Source organism: Ammospiza nelsoni, chromosome 9, assembly GCF_027579445.1.
Source record: "Ammospiza nelsoni isolate bAmmNel1 chromosome 9, bAmmNel1.pri, whole genome shotgun sequence".
In the NCBI taxonomy this organism is placed as follows: domain Eukaryota; kingdom Metazoa; phylum Chordata; class Aves; order Passeriformes; family Passerellidae; genus Ammospiza; species Ammospiza nelsoni.
The window spans coordinates 6,103,760-6,122,277 of NC_080641.1; the positions used below are offsets into that span (position 1 = coordinate 6,103,760).

Consider the following 18,518-nt stretch of genomic DNA (forward strand, 5'->3'; position numbering starts at 1 on the left):
GAGCACTCAGGCTGGCAGGGGGGCAGCATTCCTGCACTGCCCTGCCAGGGATGGGCAGAGGGGCAGGATTCCTGCCTTGGCCTCACAGGAATGTGGCAGAGGGGCAGGATTCCTGCCTTGGCCTGCCAGGGATGGGCAGAGGGGCAGGGTGGGCAGAGGGGCAGGATTCCTGCCTTGCAATCACAGGGATGTGCAGAGGGGCAGGATTCCTGCATTGCCCTGCCAGGGATGGGCAGAGGGGCAGGATTCCTGCCTTGCAATCACAGGGATGGGCAGAGGGGCAGGATTCCTGCATTGTCCTGCCAGGGATGGGCAGAGGGGCAGGATTCCTGCCCTGCAATCACAAGGATGGGCAGAGGGGCAGGATTCCTGCCTTGCCCTGCCAGGGATGGGCAGAGGGGCAGGATTCCTGCATTGTCCTGCCAGGGATGGGCAGAGGGGCAGGATTCCTGCCTTGCAATCACAAGGATGGGCAGAGGGGCAGGATTCCTGCCTTGCCCTGCCAGGGATGGGCAGAGGGGCAGCATTCCTGCCTTGCCCTCCCAGCGTTCCAGCTGGCAGTGCTCAGGATGCTGTCACTGCTGACTCCTGAGCCCCCAGCTACTGGTAAAGGGTACTGACCACCAGCTGAGCCCAGAGGGACCCCACAAACAGCCAGACACCAATCTGAGCTCAGTGGCCCAAACAATTTCCCACTGCTCCCTTATGCACACCCCTGTAACCAATCTGGCCACAAGGATGTTGGGATTTTCCTTCAGTGCTACACAAACACAGGCTCATTCTCTGGGCCTCCTGCCTTCCTCAAGGCTCCTTAATGACCTGTCCCTGCCTCCTCCTGGGATGGGACACTCCACCAGCAGCAGGATGCAAGGCACTGCAGAGGTGGAAAGTGCCTGTCCCAGAGCAGGTGGAACTGAACCAGCTGGGAACAGCAGGCATCAGAGGAGCAGAAACCATCTGATGCCACAGCCAGCTGCAGGGAAAGAGAATTGTTTTGATCATATTCATCTTTTGAGATTTAGAGCAGTTTAGCTCCTGCAGAGGATTCTTTCTTCCTACAGCATGAGGAAGAGTCATTTATACATTTCTTCACTCTCCCTCAATTAACTCTCCTTTCTCCTGTCAAGCCTGAACTTCCACTCTGACCTCCACCTTTCCATGGCTCTGGAAAGTGCTTGTCCATTTTCCAGACAGGATCTGGAAGCCAAGCCTCCCTGCTTCTGGAGGGTGAGTAAAACCAGCAGCAGCAGCACCACAGGGATGAACAAGGAACTCAGGAGAGAATTCCTCACCCAAGACAGCTGGTCCACTGCCTGCCCCAAGAGGAGACCACACAAAGTATTCAAAGGCAAGTCATTTATATTAAACTTATTTTCAGCCTTCCCTTCTAAAATCAACTTCAGTCTGCCTTAGACACTCCCAATATAAATTATCTCACACAATCTGACTGCTCTTGCTTCCACAGTGCACAGCAGGGCAGAGATTTTCAAGCCCTCCCTTTCTTAAGAAGGATCAGGAACTTGGCTACAAGCAGACACTGCCTAAAAGCAGCTTTGAAGCCATTTGACCTCTAATTCTTCCTGAATTTACACGGATGACAAGGCTGGAATCTGTTCTGCCTCAGTTTTGCAAATGAGTACCCAGATCCACTGTTTCCAAGAGGTTTTAATAACTCCTACAGCAAACCATGTTTTATGTTAAAATGTCAGGAAAGGAACTGAAAACCATTTGCCCACAGCATTTCGGAAGGAAAATGACATGGCAGCCTACCCTCTCCTCCTGTAAAGTGAATCATTATAAAAGGCAGGAAAAATATTCTTTGTTCCTGCCATGTAGCACAGGGTGGGCAGCACAGGCTGTCACTGACAGCTCCTTTGCTTTCTTAGCACTTACTCTTGCCTTGCAGTGAAATGTGAGGGAGAAAAATGATTTCTAAATTGCCCAGCATTCTTTGGATTTCTGCTTTAAATTGTTTTCTCAGTAGCCACTCTCCCATTCTGCAGGAAATACAGAACAACCACCAAATCACCTCTTGTAAAACAGCACCCACTGCTGCTCCAGGAAGGGTGGGGAGGGTTCCCAGGCACACAGGCAGAAGGAACAAAATCCACCAGAGCTGTTTCCAACCCCAACAACCTTCAGTGCACCAAGCTTCAAACCAACAGAGCCTTCTCACAGAAAAGCAATGAGTAGTAACTATCCTGAATTTTAAAGGGGATCAAAGCAGTCCCACTAGGAAGACAGAGCACTTCAAGGGATTGTGTTGAGCATCTTCACACACATGTAAATGTGGATTTCCAACAGAGCTTCCCCTTCCTGGGGGCTCTGCAACTCCACCCATCCCAGCACAGCAAAGTCACCATGACATTTTCTGAAATATCCCTTTGCCAGGATTTTTCTCCTGAGAAGCCTCAGAAAAGAAATGTAAACAATAATTATCTGATTGCTTGGAATGTGCTCTGGAGGTTGCTCACCAACAGGTGCATCTTTGATTGGTTCCATGTGAATTGTTTTTAATTAATGGCCAATCCCAGCCCAGCTGTGTCAGACTCTCTGGTCAGTAATGAGTTTTTATTATTCATTCTTGTTTAGCCCTTCTGATGTCTCCTTTCTCTTTCTTTAGTATAGTTTTAGAATAGAATAGAATAGAATAGAATAGAATAGAATAGAATAGAATAGAATAGAATAGAATAATAAATCAGCCTTCTGAGAACTTGGGAGTCAATTCTCATCTCTCACCTCATCCTGGGGACCCTCACAACAACACCACAGCACAGCAATTCTGGTGCACAGCAGCACAGCAGCCATTCTGCTCCTGACATGACACCACCAAAACACCAGAGACAGCTGGAGAGAGAGAATAAACCTTTCAACCACCAGAAGCCAGGGATGTTTAAAGCCCATTCTTCCTCCACCATCCATCTGGGTGATGGCAGGGCACCAAGGGGAAAGCAGCAGTCCAGGAGTCTCTGGCAGGGTCAGAAAAGGGCTGCCCACACACCTGACCCTGCTCACCACAGAGCAGCATCAAGGGTACACTTCATATTAAACCCATCCTTTCAACCTCCTGAGCAACCACCATCACAATTCCAGCACTCTGGATCATTCAGCTCCCTCAAGCTTTCTTGTGTGAGGCTCCAGGCCTCCTGCATTTAGGTGCTGGAGCCCCATATATAATGCAATGCATCATCAGATCTGCTCTCCTCTGCAATATTAATGCCAGCTCCCATGTTATTTCTCACCAGCCTGACTACCATGCATGTAAAATGTCTAAAGTAACTGTTGTTGGAAGAGCAACACAAAACATTAAGTCATTTAACAGGGGGAAAAAAGCATTGCCTTTCACTGGCAGTGCTGCTCAGAGCACATGGCAGGAAGCGTGTTTTACACCTCTAATGCACAGCCCAGCAGGATAAATGCTAAAGTTGGAAACTCTAGCATTCAAAGTTAAAAAGTGCCAGAATTCAAGCTGCCTGAACAACACCAATTTGACCCTCCCATGTGTATAAGGTCTAGCATTATGCAACCAAAATGTTTCCCTTCATAATCTGTCTCACCAAGGGCACAGATTGGCTGGTGCTCACTCCACATGCTATTCCTTTTCCTTTCCAATGGCATATTATTCTGTTTGTTCTTCAGAGGGAAACCACAGCCTTATTTGTCACACATCATTCAAATCCCATTCTAAAGGCAGAATTTTTATCTTGAAGATAAACAAGTTATCTTCCCTAATGACCCATGTGAGACAAGATAATAGCGTCGCTGCTGGGCCGCAAATGGGAAATGAAAACAAGGAGATGTAAGTAAAATGCTTCCATTGCTTTTGGATGCCTTAACTGAGACTTCCAAGACATGATTTTCAGGAAATTTAGGAGTTACTATAAAGCATTTCATGGATACATCTACCCAGCACAGCTCAACAATTGCAACCCTGTGCTCAGCCCTCCATGATGTTGGGTTTCTTTGCTCCTGAGGTATTGAAAAGTATTCCCAGCCCCACGACGGAAGAAGTGGAGGTTCCTCAGTTCTGCTTTTCAAGGTTGTTTATTCACTCTGATCTGTTCCATTCTCTCTCTGACCTGCTGAGATCTGTCCAGCAGGTCGGGTTGTGGCACAGTCCCTGCCCTTGGGGCGGTGTTAGCTTCTAAGAACTACATGTGCTTTATTTACAATAATTTTCCAGTACCTATCACCTATGTTAGACAGTCTGTCTCTACTCTAAACCAATCCAGAAGTGTCACCATCACAGCAGAAGATGGAGGACAAGAAGAAGGAGAAGAAGGACAGGACACGCCCAGATTCTTCCATCTTGCCCCTTGAACCCCCATTCTAAATCCCCAAAATTCTACTTTTTCACCCTGTGACAAATTCACTATCATTCTGCTCAAGTCCTTGTGGCTTGTAACTCCTCACACAAAGTTGGTAATTGTTCCCATGGGCTAAAATCAAAGGCACAGGTGTTTGTGACTCCGTGCCAAGGTCTCTGAGCCCCCTGCCAGGGTCTGGAATCACCCAGGGCAGCCAGAGGAATGTCCTGGGTCCTGACGCCATGGAAAGTTTAGTTAACCTGAGAATCCAAAGGCACAGGAGTCTGGCAGCACTCCAGGACAGAGGAGAACTGCCCCAGCTGCTGAGGCTTCCTTCCTCTCCCAAAGGTTCTCCCACCCTTCCTCACCTTCATCAAGGCCTTCTTTCAGCACAGCAGTGAACACAAACAGGCATTTCTCCTGCCCTCTGAACACACCATGGCTCCTAATAAGCACACCTCACACTCCAAAACTGTGCTCCCCTTCAGATCACTGCTAACTTTGATGGTTTTAGAAAGACACTTTTGAAAACTCCTCCTGCAGCATCAGGGGGAGGTTGAACACTCAGAGCATCACAGGAGGGGGATGACATTTCCTGCAAGAGGGTGACATCTCAGACTCCCACAAGGAGCAACACACCGAGCCAAGGCTTTAGACAGATCCTCCCCATTCATAGAGCAGCATCAAGGGTAATTTCCCTGTCCTAATTTCCCTCTCCAATCTCAGTCTTCCTGTTTATATTCAGCCCCTCATGCCTCACTTGGTTTCTTCTCACCCCTATCATCTGAATTCTTTCACATCAGAGCTACCCTGCTTCCAAAATGCCTCATTCAGGCTCCCTGTCCATGTGCCTCTCCCAGCTCCTGACTTCACTGGACAAGGGCCAGAGCAAAAAGGTTCTTCACTCTTCATCCTATTCCTCCCCAGAGTCCTGCTCCAGCTCCCAACACAGCCCACATTCCCTGTGTCCTTCAATGAATAATGTTGGAATGGCTTAGTAAAAGCAAGTTAATGACAGGAAGAGAGGAAAACACTTTAAAAGGACAAAGCATTTGCTATTTTTATTCCAAGTGTCCTAGTGAGCATAATTATGCAAATTCAAAAAACTTGTCATAATTGACCTTTTCAAAACATGTGTGTCCATGGGCCTAACATACAATTCTTTGGTGAACCTTGAAATTTATTAAAGGTCAGCAGCTCTAAAACTTAATTTCATTTAATCATTGAAGAACTTATTTAACATGCAGCCATCACTAATCATCAAGGAAAAACAAACTTGCTTAGAAACAGGTAAAAATTTTGATGCATTGGACCAGCAAAACCTGTAGCTTTAAAAAGCTATAAAAGAAAATTTTTAAAATGTTGTTGCTACAGAACCTAGCAGTTTAGTTGTTGTTCTGAAAATTTAACAATGCCAAAATCCAAGGGTTCAGGTCCATCTGAAGCCCTGAAAGGAGATCTGGTAAACAGTCAGAAGTCACTACTGATTCAAACTAAGTTAATTCCAGCAGTTTATAGAGTAAGTCTAAAATCTCATTGTGTTTAGATTCTCCAGGGCTTGGCTGTCTCTTCTGAGCTACTGCTCCAAGAACTGTCCCAGACCTTTGTGCTCCTTTGGGGAAAACTGTTCTCCACCCTTAGAATTTCATTTGCAGCAACACAGTCTCTGCCCACCTTGGAAACTGGTTCTTTGTGAGGAAAGCTCACCCAGAGCCTGGCACAACTCCTGGTAAAATGAAACTCCAGGAACATTTCTGAGACATCAGGACTGGCCAAGGAGGGATTTTGGACAGAACAGGCCCAAAAAGAAAACCAAACCAGGAAAACCTCAGGTTTTCACAAACACTCACAAGCCCCAGTGCAGCTACTCTTATGCTATCTTATTTTTTATGCAGGAGCCAATTGAGAAATTTCAGGTTGGTTTTTTTTTTCTTCTAGGAAAGTAAAACACAATTTCACTTTACAAATAGACAAAGCTGTCCTTAATTAGACCAGGAGCTACAACACAAAATACTGATCCCAGCCAAGGACAGAAAGGACAGAACTATGGCTTTTACCAAGGGAATGAAACAATGAACACATAAACAGCTGAGGGCCAGACCAAACAGAATTAGTTGCGAGAGCACCACAGAAGATCATGAATCTATGACAATTTATACCAGTGAAGGCAGCTTGCCCTTGAAGCTCAAGGACATTTTTTTCACTAAACACCAAACCTTTTTTCTGGAATTTACATGCAGTACAAGCCCTCATTTCCTGCCTTAAATCTTCTGCCCAGCAGCATCACAGCCTATAGAATGAATGTCATTTTTTCCCATTGGTATCTACACTCTGAGAAATGTGTTGCTTGAACTGCTTCTTGTACAACAGATGGAAGGACATTCTAAAATATCAGATGGCTCTCTAACAGGCTCTTTGAAATTCAAATAAGGTTACATATCCTTCACCTCACCATACAAGACCACAACAGGGCTGATTACAGAAATACCAGCACAGGTCTGTGTCAAATCAATACCGTGACACGGTGTCAAGCTTATCAGAGGGGCTGAACTGTTTATTTTCATTTGGCACCTGCCTACAGTGCCTGTTACCACCAGGAACATTCCAGGAAGCCCCAGGCAGCCAACACAAGGACACCAAATATAGCCTGGGACACAGCAGCTGGAACTGTCCTGCCACAGTTATTCCATTTTCATCCAAGGGGATGAACAACCTGGGGTCCATTTCTGGAGATAATGCAGCAGCACAGTGATTGCTCAGCAGCCAGACAAACACCTTGTGTTAGCTGACAGGGCTGATTTGGCAGCTCTGCCCCCACACACGTTCCAGGAGGTGGTGCTGTCCCTTGGATGCACTGAAATCCCTGCTTTGTCTCTTTGGCAGAGAAAAACTGCAGCAGATAAGGGGCACTTTATGCAAGTGCAGAGCCCATGACACCAACTGAAGACTTAACTTTTTGATGAAAAAGTAACTGTAAAATGCACATTCAACATTTCTGAGAATTCCAAGACTGTCAGCTCCTCATGCTTCCAACGTGAGTGCACTTGCTCTGGCAAGAACAGCAGCTCTGTAGTACTTTGCATGAATTCAAACCACGGCCTATTACTCACAGAGAATAAACCTGTTGTGTCACCCATCTGTAACAGCCATCTGGGACAGATGTTTTAAATGGAAACTGCAACGAGATTTAGGCTTCCCTGACAACCTACCTTACATCTTGATCAGTTATCCCTCAAATGACCCAATAAGAAATTATGGATGCCACCTGACTGAAGGAAGCAATACAGATACTTCACACTGGTGTCCTTTCCTGATAAATCACCAGCCCAGAAAGCAGATCAGTACTGTGCCTGCACATCCTACCCCATCCCACCCAATCCCTGCTGCTTGGAGAGCTAAAGCTCACTTGAATCTTTTATGGGCATGGAATTGACCATACATTATGTATGCAAAGTCAGACAGACTATTTGTTTACTCCCATTTACTTGCTACCAAGAACCTTAGCTTCTTATGCCAAATAAATCACCTTTAAAACATGTTAATGATCAACAAACATAAACATTCTTCATAAAATTCTGAAACAAAATTATTAGCTATTCACATCCAAGTTCTATAAATTTCACTGCATGTCCATCTGGCAGACATCTGCATTATTTATTTGCTGTCACACTCAGTAAATTGATTTACTGGCATTTAAAGGTGTCATCTTTACTCATTACAATTTCAGTGATCACTCCAGCGCTGCCAACATTGCACCAATGACCTGAGTTTCAACTTCTAATCTCTCCTAAGATTGAATTCCACATACAAAGCAGTATGTGAAGAGACAGAGGAAACTGAAGGACTAAGGTGCTTTGATTTAAAGTTCATTGATCTCTATACAGTAACAATAGGGTGAGAAAGTTAATTTAATGACTCAAGTGCAACACACACTTTTCTGAGCCCAAGGTAAACTTCAGAACTGGCAACACTGCTGTGCAGAGTTAATACAGGTGGACTTGATAGACAAGAAAGAGGAATGAGACCATTGGAAAGGATTACTGCCCTGGAAAGTTTGGGGCAGATGTGGTCACATCACCTGTGTGCTCTCCCAGTTGTGCTTCCCAGCTCTATCAGCAGCAGTGCCAGAGACCAGAACTCCATTCGTGCCCTGGAGATATTTCAGGCTGGCAAACAGCCCCCTGCCTCACCCCAGCTGCTGGGGGAGCCATTTGAACACAAGCAGTATCCATCAGCTTGGAAAATGCATCAGAACACAAGAGACTCAGGGTGCTCTGGACTAAGTGATAAGTGCAGGAGATTTCCACAAGAAGATGCAATGACCCCCCCCTTAGCTCCCTAACTTGTGTGGTCCAGCACAAGCTCAGGCCCACAGCTCCAAAACCATCCCCACTGACCAAGGAGCTTCTGAGCTTCCAGTGGAAACTGAGCTCCAGCTGAAATAACAGCACCTCCCCTCCTGTGCCAGCCCCAGGCAGCACAGGAACCAAACTCTGCAGAGACCTGCAGCTCACAGCCACACACATGCACACAACCACAGCCAAACCACAGGAGAAGCTGGAGTTTGATCATGCCTCACTAGAGAAAAACATAATTAAAACCATTAGGTTTGGAAGACTTCCAGCCCTATGAATCTGACAAAGACATTTATGATGATAGAGGAATAATAATGTCCAGTAAAATCCCTGTACATAAAAGCACTAAAAGTGTTTTACAGTCAAAAATCCAAGGAAAGAACATTTTAAGTAAGTTAATATGCATCTTCTATAGAAAAGGAGCAGCGTGACTTTTACATTTCATAAAGTGAAGCTTGACTTCACAGCTGTCTGTATCCTATCACACTTTTCCTGTCAGACTAAACATCTCTTGTTTTGATGCAAACAGAGCAACTTCTCTCGCAGGGTATTTTTGATTAAAATGAACTTGAGGCTTAAAAAAGAAGAGTCCAAGTCCCTTCTGTGATAGCAAATTTCTGATGCTGCAATCCACTTTGCACTGCTGGGCTTTGAAGGATGCCCAGGACGAGAAGGAATTCATAACCCTCTCCACCAAGAGGGCTGCATTATAGTAAAGCTTACTGACTCTTTATTCATCCATGCAGCAGGTTCTTACTTGAGGTAACATTAAGAGAAATGTCTCATTTACTTGAAAAGACAAAAAACCAATTTCACAGTTGTTGGAGAAAACATTTGGTGGAGTGCTGCCATCTGCACCAATATTTGAAAACCAAGGCATTCAAACACTCATAATTTACTTAATCTTAGCAAGATATTTGAAAATTAGAGGCTTTTTATTACATTTTCCAACCAAAGCAGGATCACTTTGCATATGGAGTATTAGATCCATCTGGAAAAGAGACACTCAAAACAACAATGCCTTTTCAAGCCCATACCACCTTGCTGCACCAGGCTCTTCATACATGCTGAGTATGTGACTTCCAGAAGCTGCTCTTAGGAAACAAGGGTAAGGGGAGACAAAATCAACAAAGAATGTTCAAATGGTGGCCATAACAATTATAAGGCTCTCAAAAGCATCTATACTCAAGTGTTGGGATGACTTCCTGCAATTTCTCCTGTTTATTTTAAAATCAGGCTCAAGGGAGCAGCTTACAACACCTTTCTTGAATAGGTCTGAGAGCTTTAAGAGGTTAAGAATTTCACAGCTGATTATACTGACAAATAATTCCAATTTTGGATCAGCCCGAGCAATAAGGGACATAAGAAAGGAATTTCCAACACACATGCACTGGAGCTGAAGCTGTTTGGGACTGCACCTGTCAGAGCCCAGAAACTGGAGACAGACTGTGGCCACCTGTAGTTTATTTAAAGAAAACATCTTCTGTCACCCTGCCTCTCAGTCATCACCCTGGTTTTGTTTCACGTATTTGCTGTTTAAGCCTGGGAGAGGTGGAATGAAGACTTTGTTCATTTTAATTAAACAACACAGCTGCCCACTAAACCTTCTTGACTACAGCACTCTACCTAACCACAATGCTCACCACACAGAAAAAACTCCTTCCACTTCATCCTGAGCCTGCCCTGAACAGAACACCTGGAGCAGGCATCCAGGAAAGGGAGCAGAATGCAAGGAAAAGCTCCTGCACTGATTCATTACCAAAGCAGTCAAAACCAAATACCAAGAGTACCATTAAGCTTCATTGCAACAGATCAGTGACACACTCAGAGTAAGGCTTTGGGGAAAAAGGTCATTGCAAAGTCCCTCTGCAGAGCTGGAAGTTTCTAATACCAGCCTGCCAGACCTTTACAGGCATTTGCTAAGATCTGGAAGACCACAGACTTCAGAGCAAGGTGCTGCTGTGTGCTCTGAGCTGCTGATTCAACCACAGGAGGGGCACTGTGAAGCACAAGTGAAAAAGAAATCTCAAGCTGACTTAAGGCCACTTGCTCCAGAAAAACAGTAGTTTTCCAGGAAAATGCTCTAAACAGATGAATCTTACCAAGAGGCTGGATATGAACTGTTCATGCAAGAAATACTCAGCAATGAAAGATTAACGTGCACTTTACTTTAGGGGCTTTGAACATAAAACTATCCTCCCACCTTCAAATCTACTTTCCTGAATTTCTTTGTGCAGAATATTTGCAATGCCCACTTTCATTCTTAAGCAAACAGCAGAAAGAATATCTCCTTTGAGCAAACAGGTGTGGACAGACTGCAGAAATTTGCCAAATATTGATTTTGTTAGAGATGAGCTTGAAATTTCCATCTTGTTTCAGTTTCATACTGAATGAACTTTTAGAAAGTGATTTTTTAAAACAAATGTATTATACTGCATTAAAAGAAGCGAATTAAACTAGTTCAGATAATGAACTGACTCACCAATGATAATTGAGTAATTGAGAGCAGTAGGAATTTATCCTTCAGGGTAAAAACAGTACACTGGGGAAAATGATGTTTTCCTAAGAGGTTCTGTCTTGCTCAGGCAGGGCCACAGGCAGACACTGTGCCTGACTGTGGTTACTGCAGGATACAGGAAGTCGGCCAACTTATCTGGAGTGTTTTATTCTACAAGCTTTTTCTCCTGTGGCACTTCCAGTCAGGTCTCTTCCCACTTCTTGTCCATCAGCTTTTATAAAACTTACCCTGATACCTTTTGGCTTATGTTCTATCAAACCAAATTTGGTGAATACAAATAAGTGAAGAAACTGAAAATTCAATATATAAGCCCTTATTTCTGCTGGAAACTAAGTTTAAAAAAATGTTAAAAGGAATGCAGTCTTCACAATGTTTGTGTAAAGCATACTGAGCATCCAAGAATTACAGGAGAAGCATTACCTGCTTGTAGTTCTCTGGATGTCTAATGAGATCTGCTTCTGTGACAGAGAAATGTCCAAGGTTCTGGTCCATGTGGGAGCCACTGGTGAATGAATGGATCTGGAACAGATTGATTTAAAAGACAGTTGTCAGTGCAAGGAGCAGATCATCAAGGTCATTAACTACCACCCAACAGCTGTGTGGGTTGGCAGGGTGATGTGACCAGTGCTCACAAAGCCTTTCCTGTGGACATGGACAAGCGTGAGTGCCACCACCAACAGAATGGAGAGGAGGAGCAGGCACCACAACACTTCACAAAATGGTGCATCTGGCAGCACTGCCAGAACCACAGGCAGGAATTGCAACCACTGCTGCCACAGGAAAACTGAAGGTTTCTCTCTTTATCCTGTCTTGAATTTTTTTTCCTTACAGCACACACGGCTGGGTGCATGGCATGAGAGGAGACACCATTTACACAGAGAGCAGCAGTCTGAACTGAGCTAAAGTATACTCTCAGAATAATTTTTATTTCTTTCTTTTAAGTAGAAAATGCTACCTAGTTACAGTAAGGTTCTCTTTTGCTGCTCTATACTGTTGGCTTTTGCTTACCAAGACCTTGTCCCAGCTGCACTGGTGATAGGATCATCAATTACTTGATGAAGAAGCTTCCGAAGTTAGTCAAGGGAACAATAAAAAGCAATTCCTCCTATTCAGAGCTGATCCCTTTGTAACTGTAATAACTGCAGCTGCCAAACAAGATAGCAGTGCACATTTGTCAGACAATCACTCATATTTCATTAATATTTCTGCCAGAAGACAGAGAATGTTTCCTGCTTTTCTTCCTTTATTCTAATACGAACTTTATCACACACTTGGGTATTGACAACTATTTTAAAGTTGACAGGCACTGGGTAATTATCAACCCTTCCATGAAACTTCAGAATATTTTAGCATTCCTTTCCCAAAACTCACTGCTGGTGACAACCATCTGTCACATGTGCAGAGCTATGCGAGTTTAAAAATAAAAGAGCACCTCCCTACACAATGTTCTTCCTTTCCACTGCCACTCCTCTCTCCCTGCTGCATTCTTGTGTAATTCTGGCTGCCAAACCCTTGGGCCCCGGCCCCAGCAGGGAATTTCAGCCCCTTCTCCAAGGCAGGTGGCAGCAGCATCCCTGGGTAAAGCCCAAAGCAAACACAGGAAAGCTGTAACAACAGAGGAGTAGGGTGCTCCCCTGAGACCACACTGGATGGATACCCAAATAATCCAGTATTTATATTTTTGCTGTCTAAATGATGGCTAACAGAAGATAAACAAGGCTTAAAGAGGGAAAGAGCACCAAAGCAGAAGCAGAGGGGAGAGGGTGAGAGGCAGAACATGCCCAGCTGTTGCTCCTGGGCACTGGAATCCCCTGAGGTGGAGGCAGCTCTGATTTAACCTCACACTAACCTTTGCAAGGGAGCACAGGCACAGCCCCCACACTCAGCACCAATCCTGAATGCCCTTGAGCTCACTCAAGCTGCTCTCCCTGCAGGGTGCCAAATTCACCTAGAGAAGATGAAAAGGGGGCTTGCTCATGGTTCACACACGTTTGCATGAGAGGAAAAAATTCTAATTCTACTGCATTAAAGAATATGCTTCTGAGATCTAATGGCAAATTCACCTTAGGGGAAAAAAGCAAAGATTTTCATACCAAATAGACAAAAAATATATAAATATATAAATAAACAAGGTAGCAATTCCCAGAGCAATGTGGTAGATTTTTCATGTCAAGCTACAGATGCATCTAACAATTGCAGTTTAGCTCACTCATAAATTACTGACAATGAGGTAATTACCCAGCACCAGTCCCTGCCCTCTATTATTCAGAGATCAAGACTTTGTCCTTGTCCTTTACTCTTTCTACCTCAGATACACAGATACAACCCATTCAATCTACTCCACTACATATTATTTTATACTGTTAACAGATAAATTATTTTATATTTTAATACCTTAGAGAGGCACAAGAAACCACTCCATTTGTAGGTAGTAATTCCCAGTGCTGCTCTGCATTCTTACTAACAATACAACTCTTGCTCTTAGTTTCCAAGCAGACTGAAACTATTTTTGTTGCTTTACCATGATCTGAAAATTCCAGTTATGTTAAACTCTTCTTCTATCATTGAGAATTCCATCTAACATTATTTTATTCTTACTAACCCATATGCACAGCTCACAATCAGATATCCACCTCCTTAAAAAAAAATCTCTGAGCCTGATCTAACCCTCACTACTTCCGGATGGAAAATATCCCCAGGATATCCAAACTCACCTGTTCCTCTGTTTTTTATAACATGCCAACTGTGGCACAGTGCATTTAAGCAAGCCCCCTAAAAATGAAAGTTTTAAACTATACAGGTTCCTTCCTGTTTTGCTGAAACCGTGCAAGGCTTCTTATTGACATTTTCTAAGGCAAAATGGCAACTCAAAGACTAAATAAAAACAACTGCTCTCTGCTATGAATTCAAGAGGGATCAAAACTCAGGCAGACAGATTCTTCTGGCATTTGACAGAAAGAAGAAAGAGAACAGAAGGAACCAAGAGATGTGCCTGAACACAGTAATTTATTCTCCACGTTCCCATGCATTTGAAGGCACACCAGGTAAATATGTACCACTGAGAATTTCCAGGGAATTAGAATGGTATTACTACATTATACTTTCAAAGCAAGCCAACCTGTCCATGTTGAGAAGCCATTAAAATGTTATTCAACAGCTCATTGCCTCAGGCTGCAAACCTCCTCAGAAACTGAGAGGTGAAGATTTCCCTCAGGAAGTCTCCCTCCTACAGCAGGACATGTGTGCTTCTGTGAGCTTCAACATGCCTGGTGGGAGCTGAAGTCACTGAACAGCAGCACAGAGGAACAGCCAGGCAGGCCACCTAACAAGCAACTCCCAGCACAGGAGCAGCTGTAGCTCCAGGGAGGTTTCCCTCTCTTGGGGACTGCACACCTTCAGCCCATCAACCTCAGGTGGCTGCAGGCAGGATGGAGTAGACAGAGGGCACGGCAATACTCATACTAAAAAATGCAGAGTGGAAGGAAGGGCAGTCATCTTCTGAGTAAGAACATTTTTTCCAGCTGTGTGGTGTTCTTCTCAGAAAGGCCCAAATAGAGAAAATGGCATTTTAGAGCTTGTGTGAGTCACAGAATGAAATCTGCAGAAGTGTCGCCATCAGTTGACAAAAATTCTAGCTCCTGATGAGCAGTAAATAAGATTGTTCCACAGCTGAGACACATAACCTGCTACGTTATTAAACAGAGAGAGTAAAAGCCTAATTATCATTTTGTACAGAAAGCCCTCTGTAAATCTGCCAACATAATTAAAAAACATAACACTCATTAGCCTTTTGCATACTGTGTTTGTGGTTTATTAGAGGAAAGCAGCAACTCATATAGAGGTCATACTGGGTCAGTTCAGTCTTCTAACACATAGAAGAGTTTAAAAGTTTTGAAATTAATGCAGTGGTAAAAGCAATTTCTCTAGAAAGAGTCAGGAAATATCAATTATTGTTTATACAGCTGTTAAATTGTGCAAGTATCTTATATTTTGTTACCCTAAATGCTAACATTAATGTGGCACTGTAATGATGTCCTTCCAAAGCCACATTTACCTTTCCATTCTCCTGCTTTTAATTCAAACTAAAGTATAAATCAGAGCACTGCACTTTATTACAGCTCTGAACAGAACTCCCACAGCTGCACACATAATGCCAGTGTGGGTTCACATGTGGAGGAGCTGGGCTCAGTTCCATCCTCCTTTGTGCACCCCCATGGTGGCACTCTGACTGTGACAATCACCACTGCTGCCTTCAGCTTCACCCAGCAGTGACAGCTGGAGAAGGCAGTAATGACAGCTTTGGGAAACTGGATGAACAGAGACACACACCTCCCTCCTGCTTATTCCTACAGATTCTGGAAATCATGGTCCAGGGACCTGCAGCATAACTAACCTGCCTCTTGCAGTTGTCTGACTGTCCTAACTTTAGCACACATTTGTCGCAGACATCTTTTTTTGCACTAAAAACCTTTCTTAGGATTTTTCTTCCTGAGAAGCTGAGAGGCTTCAGGAACAAAATGTAAACATTGATTATCTGCTGCTGTGGAATGCAACAGGTGCATCTGTGATTGGCCCATCTTGGATGTTTGTAATTAATGGCCAACCACAGCCCAGTTAGCTTGGACTCTCTGTCCGAGACACAAACCTTTATTATTCATTCCTTTCTATTCTTAGCTTAGCTAGCCTTCTGAGATGAAACTTTTCCTTCTATTCTTTTTAGTATAGTTTTAATGTAATATATATATATATCATAAAATAATAAATCAAGCCTTCTGAACATGGAGTCAACATTCTCATCTCTTCCCTCACCTGAAAACCCCTGTGAACACCATCACACACATTCTGCCTTAGCCAAAAGGGGGCAAAAAAAGTCCAAGTTTATTTCAAAGTGCAACTTCCACAGGAGGGTCATCATCTCTCATCTCCCCTGCCAACAAGTTTTTAGCATGTTGCCCCATCAGCACATCTCTCCATTAGCTCAGAGGCTCATTTGGACTGCTGAGAATATCTCTGTTTGTACTCAAGCCCCAGGTCTGACCTGCTCTTAATTCTTCCTCAGCCTCATTAACTGCAGGCTGAGGCACTGGAGCTGCCTAATGATTTGTTACTGTCAAGTCTCACATAAATCAGAGCACTGATGATGAGTTATGGAGGCCTTTGCCTCACCTACTGGAAAAACCAGCATACCTTAAATAGAGGTAGTTTATCGTGGGGGGGGGGAGATGCCAATCATTCCATGTGACATTCAGCTCTCCCAGCCCCAGCAGGGTCTGTGATCACAGTGCACAAAGCCAAGGGCTGCACGGGCACTTAGAGGGAATTGCCCCCTTTGTTCCCACACCAGGGAAGCACATCAGCAGTGGTCAGTGAGAAGCAAAAGGTTATTTTGGATGCTGCACACACTCACTAGGGTTGTCTATCAGACATCTGCCCTAGCAACTAGCTCATGGAAAGAACAAAATGTAACTTCATTATAGCTTTTAGCACTGCTGTCAGACACAGGATTAAAACCAAGAAAGCATCTTCATTCAAAGGTGAAGATGGTTCTGACAACTTTTTGATGTATACTTTGGGAAGAAATTTCCCCAAACCATTTTTAGTCTCAAAAAAAGGTTTTCTCTGAAGGTTTTGAGTACAGTAATAGCTGTCTCCATTTAAGTTATTTAAAGAGATATAAATGGAAAAGGGGAACCTAGGGAAAGCAATACATAATAACTTTTAGGACTATCTTAAGAACTTAAGAATTTTTTAATTTGTTTCTGGAGTCACCACCGCTGTTGACTTTGGGACTGAAAGCTGGTTCCATCCTAAACAGATATAATGCTCCCAGATATCTGTGATTAGACAGGCATCTAAACACTCATAAATGGGAAGATAACTGGAACCTTAGCAGTGTAGGGACCATTACTGATTCCTGATTTAAAAGCAGGTAAATTTTGGGTTCTGCTGAGATGTCCCCTGGTACTTTGGAGAGAGATTTTGCATTTTATTTTGCTATTACTTTCAATATTTATGCTTAACATTTTGAATCCACATTTCCCGTGAACTTGTAGTTCTGCATTGCTACTTCTTGTCTGGGGAGCCAGAATGCTCTGTCTTGTTTCTACCAGGCATTTTCTGAGAAAAACAGCAGCAGCCTTTGGTTGCAGAAGTGACTAGTGTGCCAACCTGCAAAAGAGACTTTTATACAATTACAGCCTTACCAACACTGAACATGCTACATTTTCTAATGGTTCTGCCACACTGGGGAAAGACAGAGGTGCTTATATTCAGAGTGATTCACTCTCACCTACAGAAAATGCAGAACTAGCAAACAAGAATAATTTGTACATTTAGCTCTAGCTGACAAGGCTTTTAAATAATCAACTATGTCATGGTGAGTTAGAAGAATCATTTACCTTGTGCAAAAGTTTGCATTGCTCCTGGTGCTGAGCGTGCAAACTGCACCACTGCAACCTCAGCCTCCCGTGCAACCACTGCAGGTACCGAACATCCACTCTGCCTTCAGGTCCTGCTTCACCTGGGCCTTCCTGGCTCTCAGGCACATCATCTTCACACTGAAAGCAGGAAAGGATACCAGACTGGTTTAATTAGTTTCAATATTTTCAAGTCATCCATCAGTGAACATACAAGATATTCAGGCCAAAGAAGAAAATCACCCTAAAATGAAGTCAATTCCAGCAGCACAGAAAAATTACAACACAGGACTGGGAACTGCCTAAACAAGTAGAGAAGTGTGGAATACATATCAGCTTCTCAGCTGTGATGTGGTGAGCTGTCTCCCCTCCCATCTTTCATTTTCCATACCCAGGAAGACACAGTGTTCCTGAGACAGCAAGCATGTTTTTTACCCAGATGGGAAAAACTGTATTTTGACTGCATTCTAATATGTCAAAGAACATAAATAAGATTTAGCTCCTGCAGTGTCTTCCTGAGACCCCATTTTGTAAATCAATAACTTATACAGGGACAAAATCATGGGCCTGTGCTTGCCCAGCTATTTTCTTTCCTCCATCCAGCATTTCCTGTCTGGCAGGATTGAGGAAAAGAAAAAATCCTGCAGCTGGCAGAGACCAGGACTCCACAGAGGCACTCCCAGCTACAGCTGTATCATCTGTCTTGCTTGTTTTGCCTTTTTCCAGAGTAATTTGGAAGGAAGAACAGAGAAGCCAAGAGTTTCCATTTGTTCATCTTGTCCCACTTTCCTTCTGCTGCAGATGAAAACCCAACACCAGCCAACACCTTCATCTTCTGCATGAAATTCCTGCAGCACATTTGTTGTATCTCTTCCCCAGGAACACGGGGAATTCCACCTCCCCCAGCCCCCTGCACAAAGAC

At 43.8% G+C, this 18,518-nt stretch overlaps 1 protein-coding gene across 1 annotated transcript in view; it reads right to left on the bottom strand.

Annotated features, from left to right (window-relative positions):
- The window catches only part of TEDC1 (tubulin epsilon and delta complex 1), a 70,977-nt gene that overhangs the window by 33,569 nt on the left and 18,890 nt on the right, over positions 1–18,518 (bottom strand). The window contains exons 4-5 of the mRNA XM_059478310.1: positions 17,579–17,737; positions 11,601–11,699 (exon numbers count right to left, since the gene is read on the bottom strand). Coding sequence (XP_059334293.1) covers positions 11,601–11,699; positions 17,579–17,737 — 258 coding nt within the window. The remainder of the gene's footprint in view (positions 1–11,600; positions 11,700–17,578; positions 17,738–18,518) is intronic.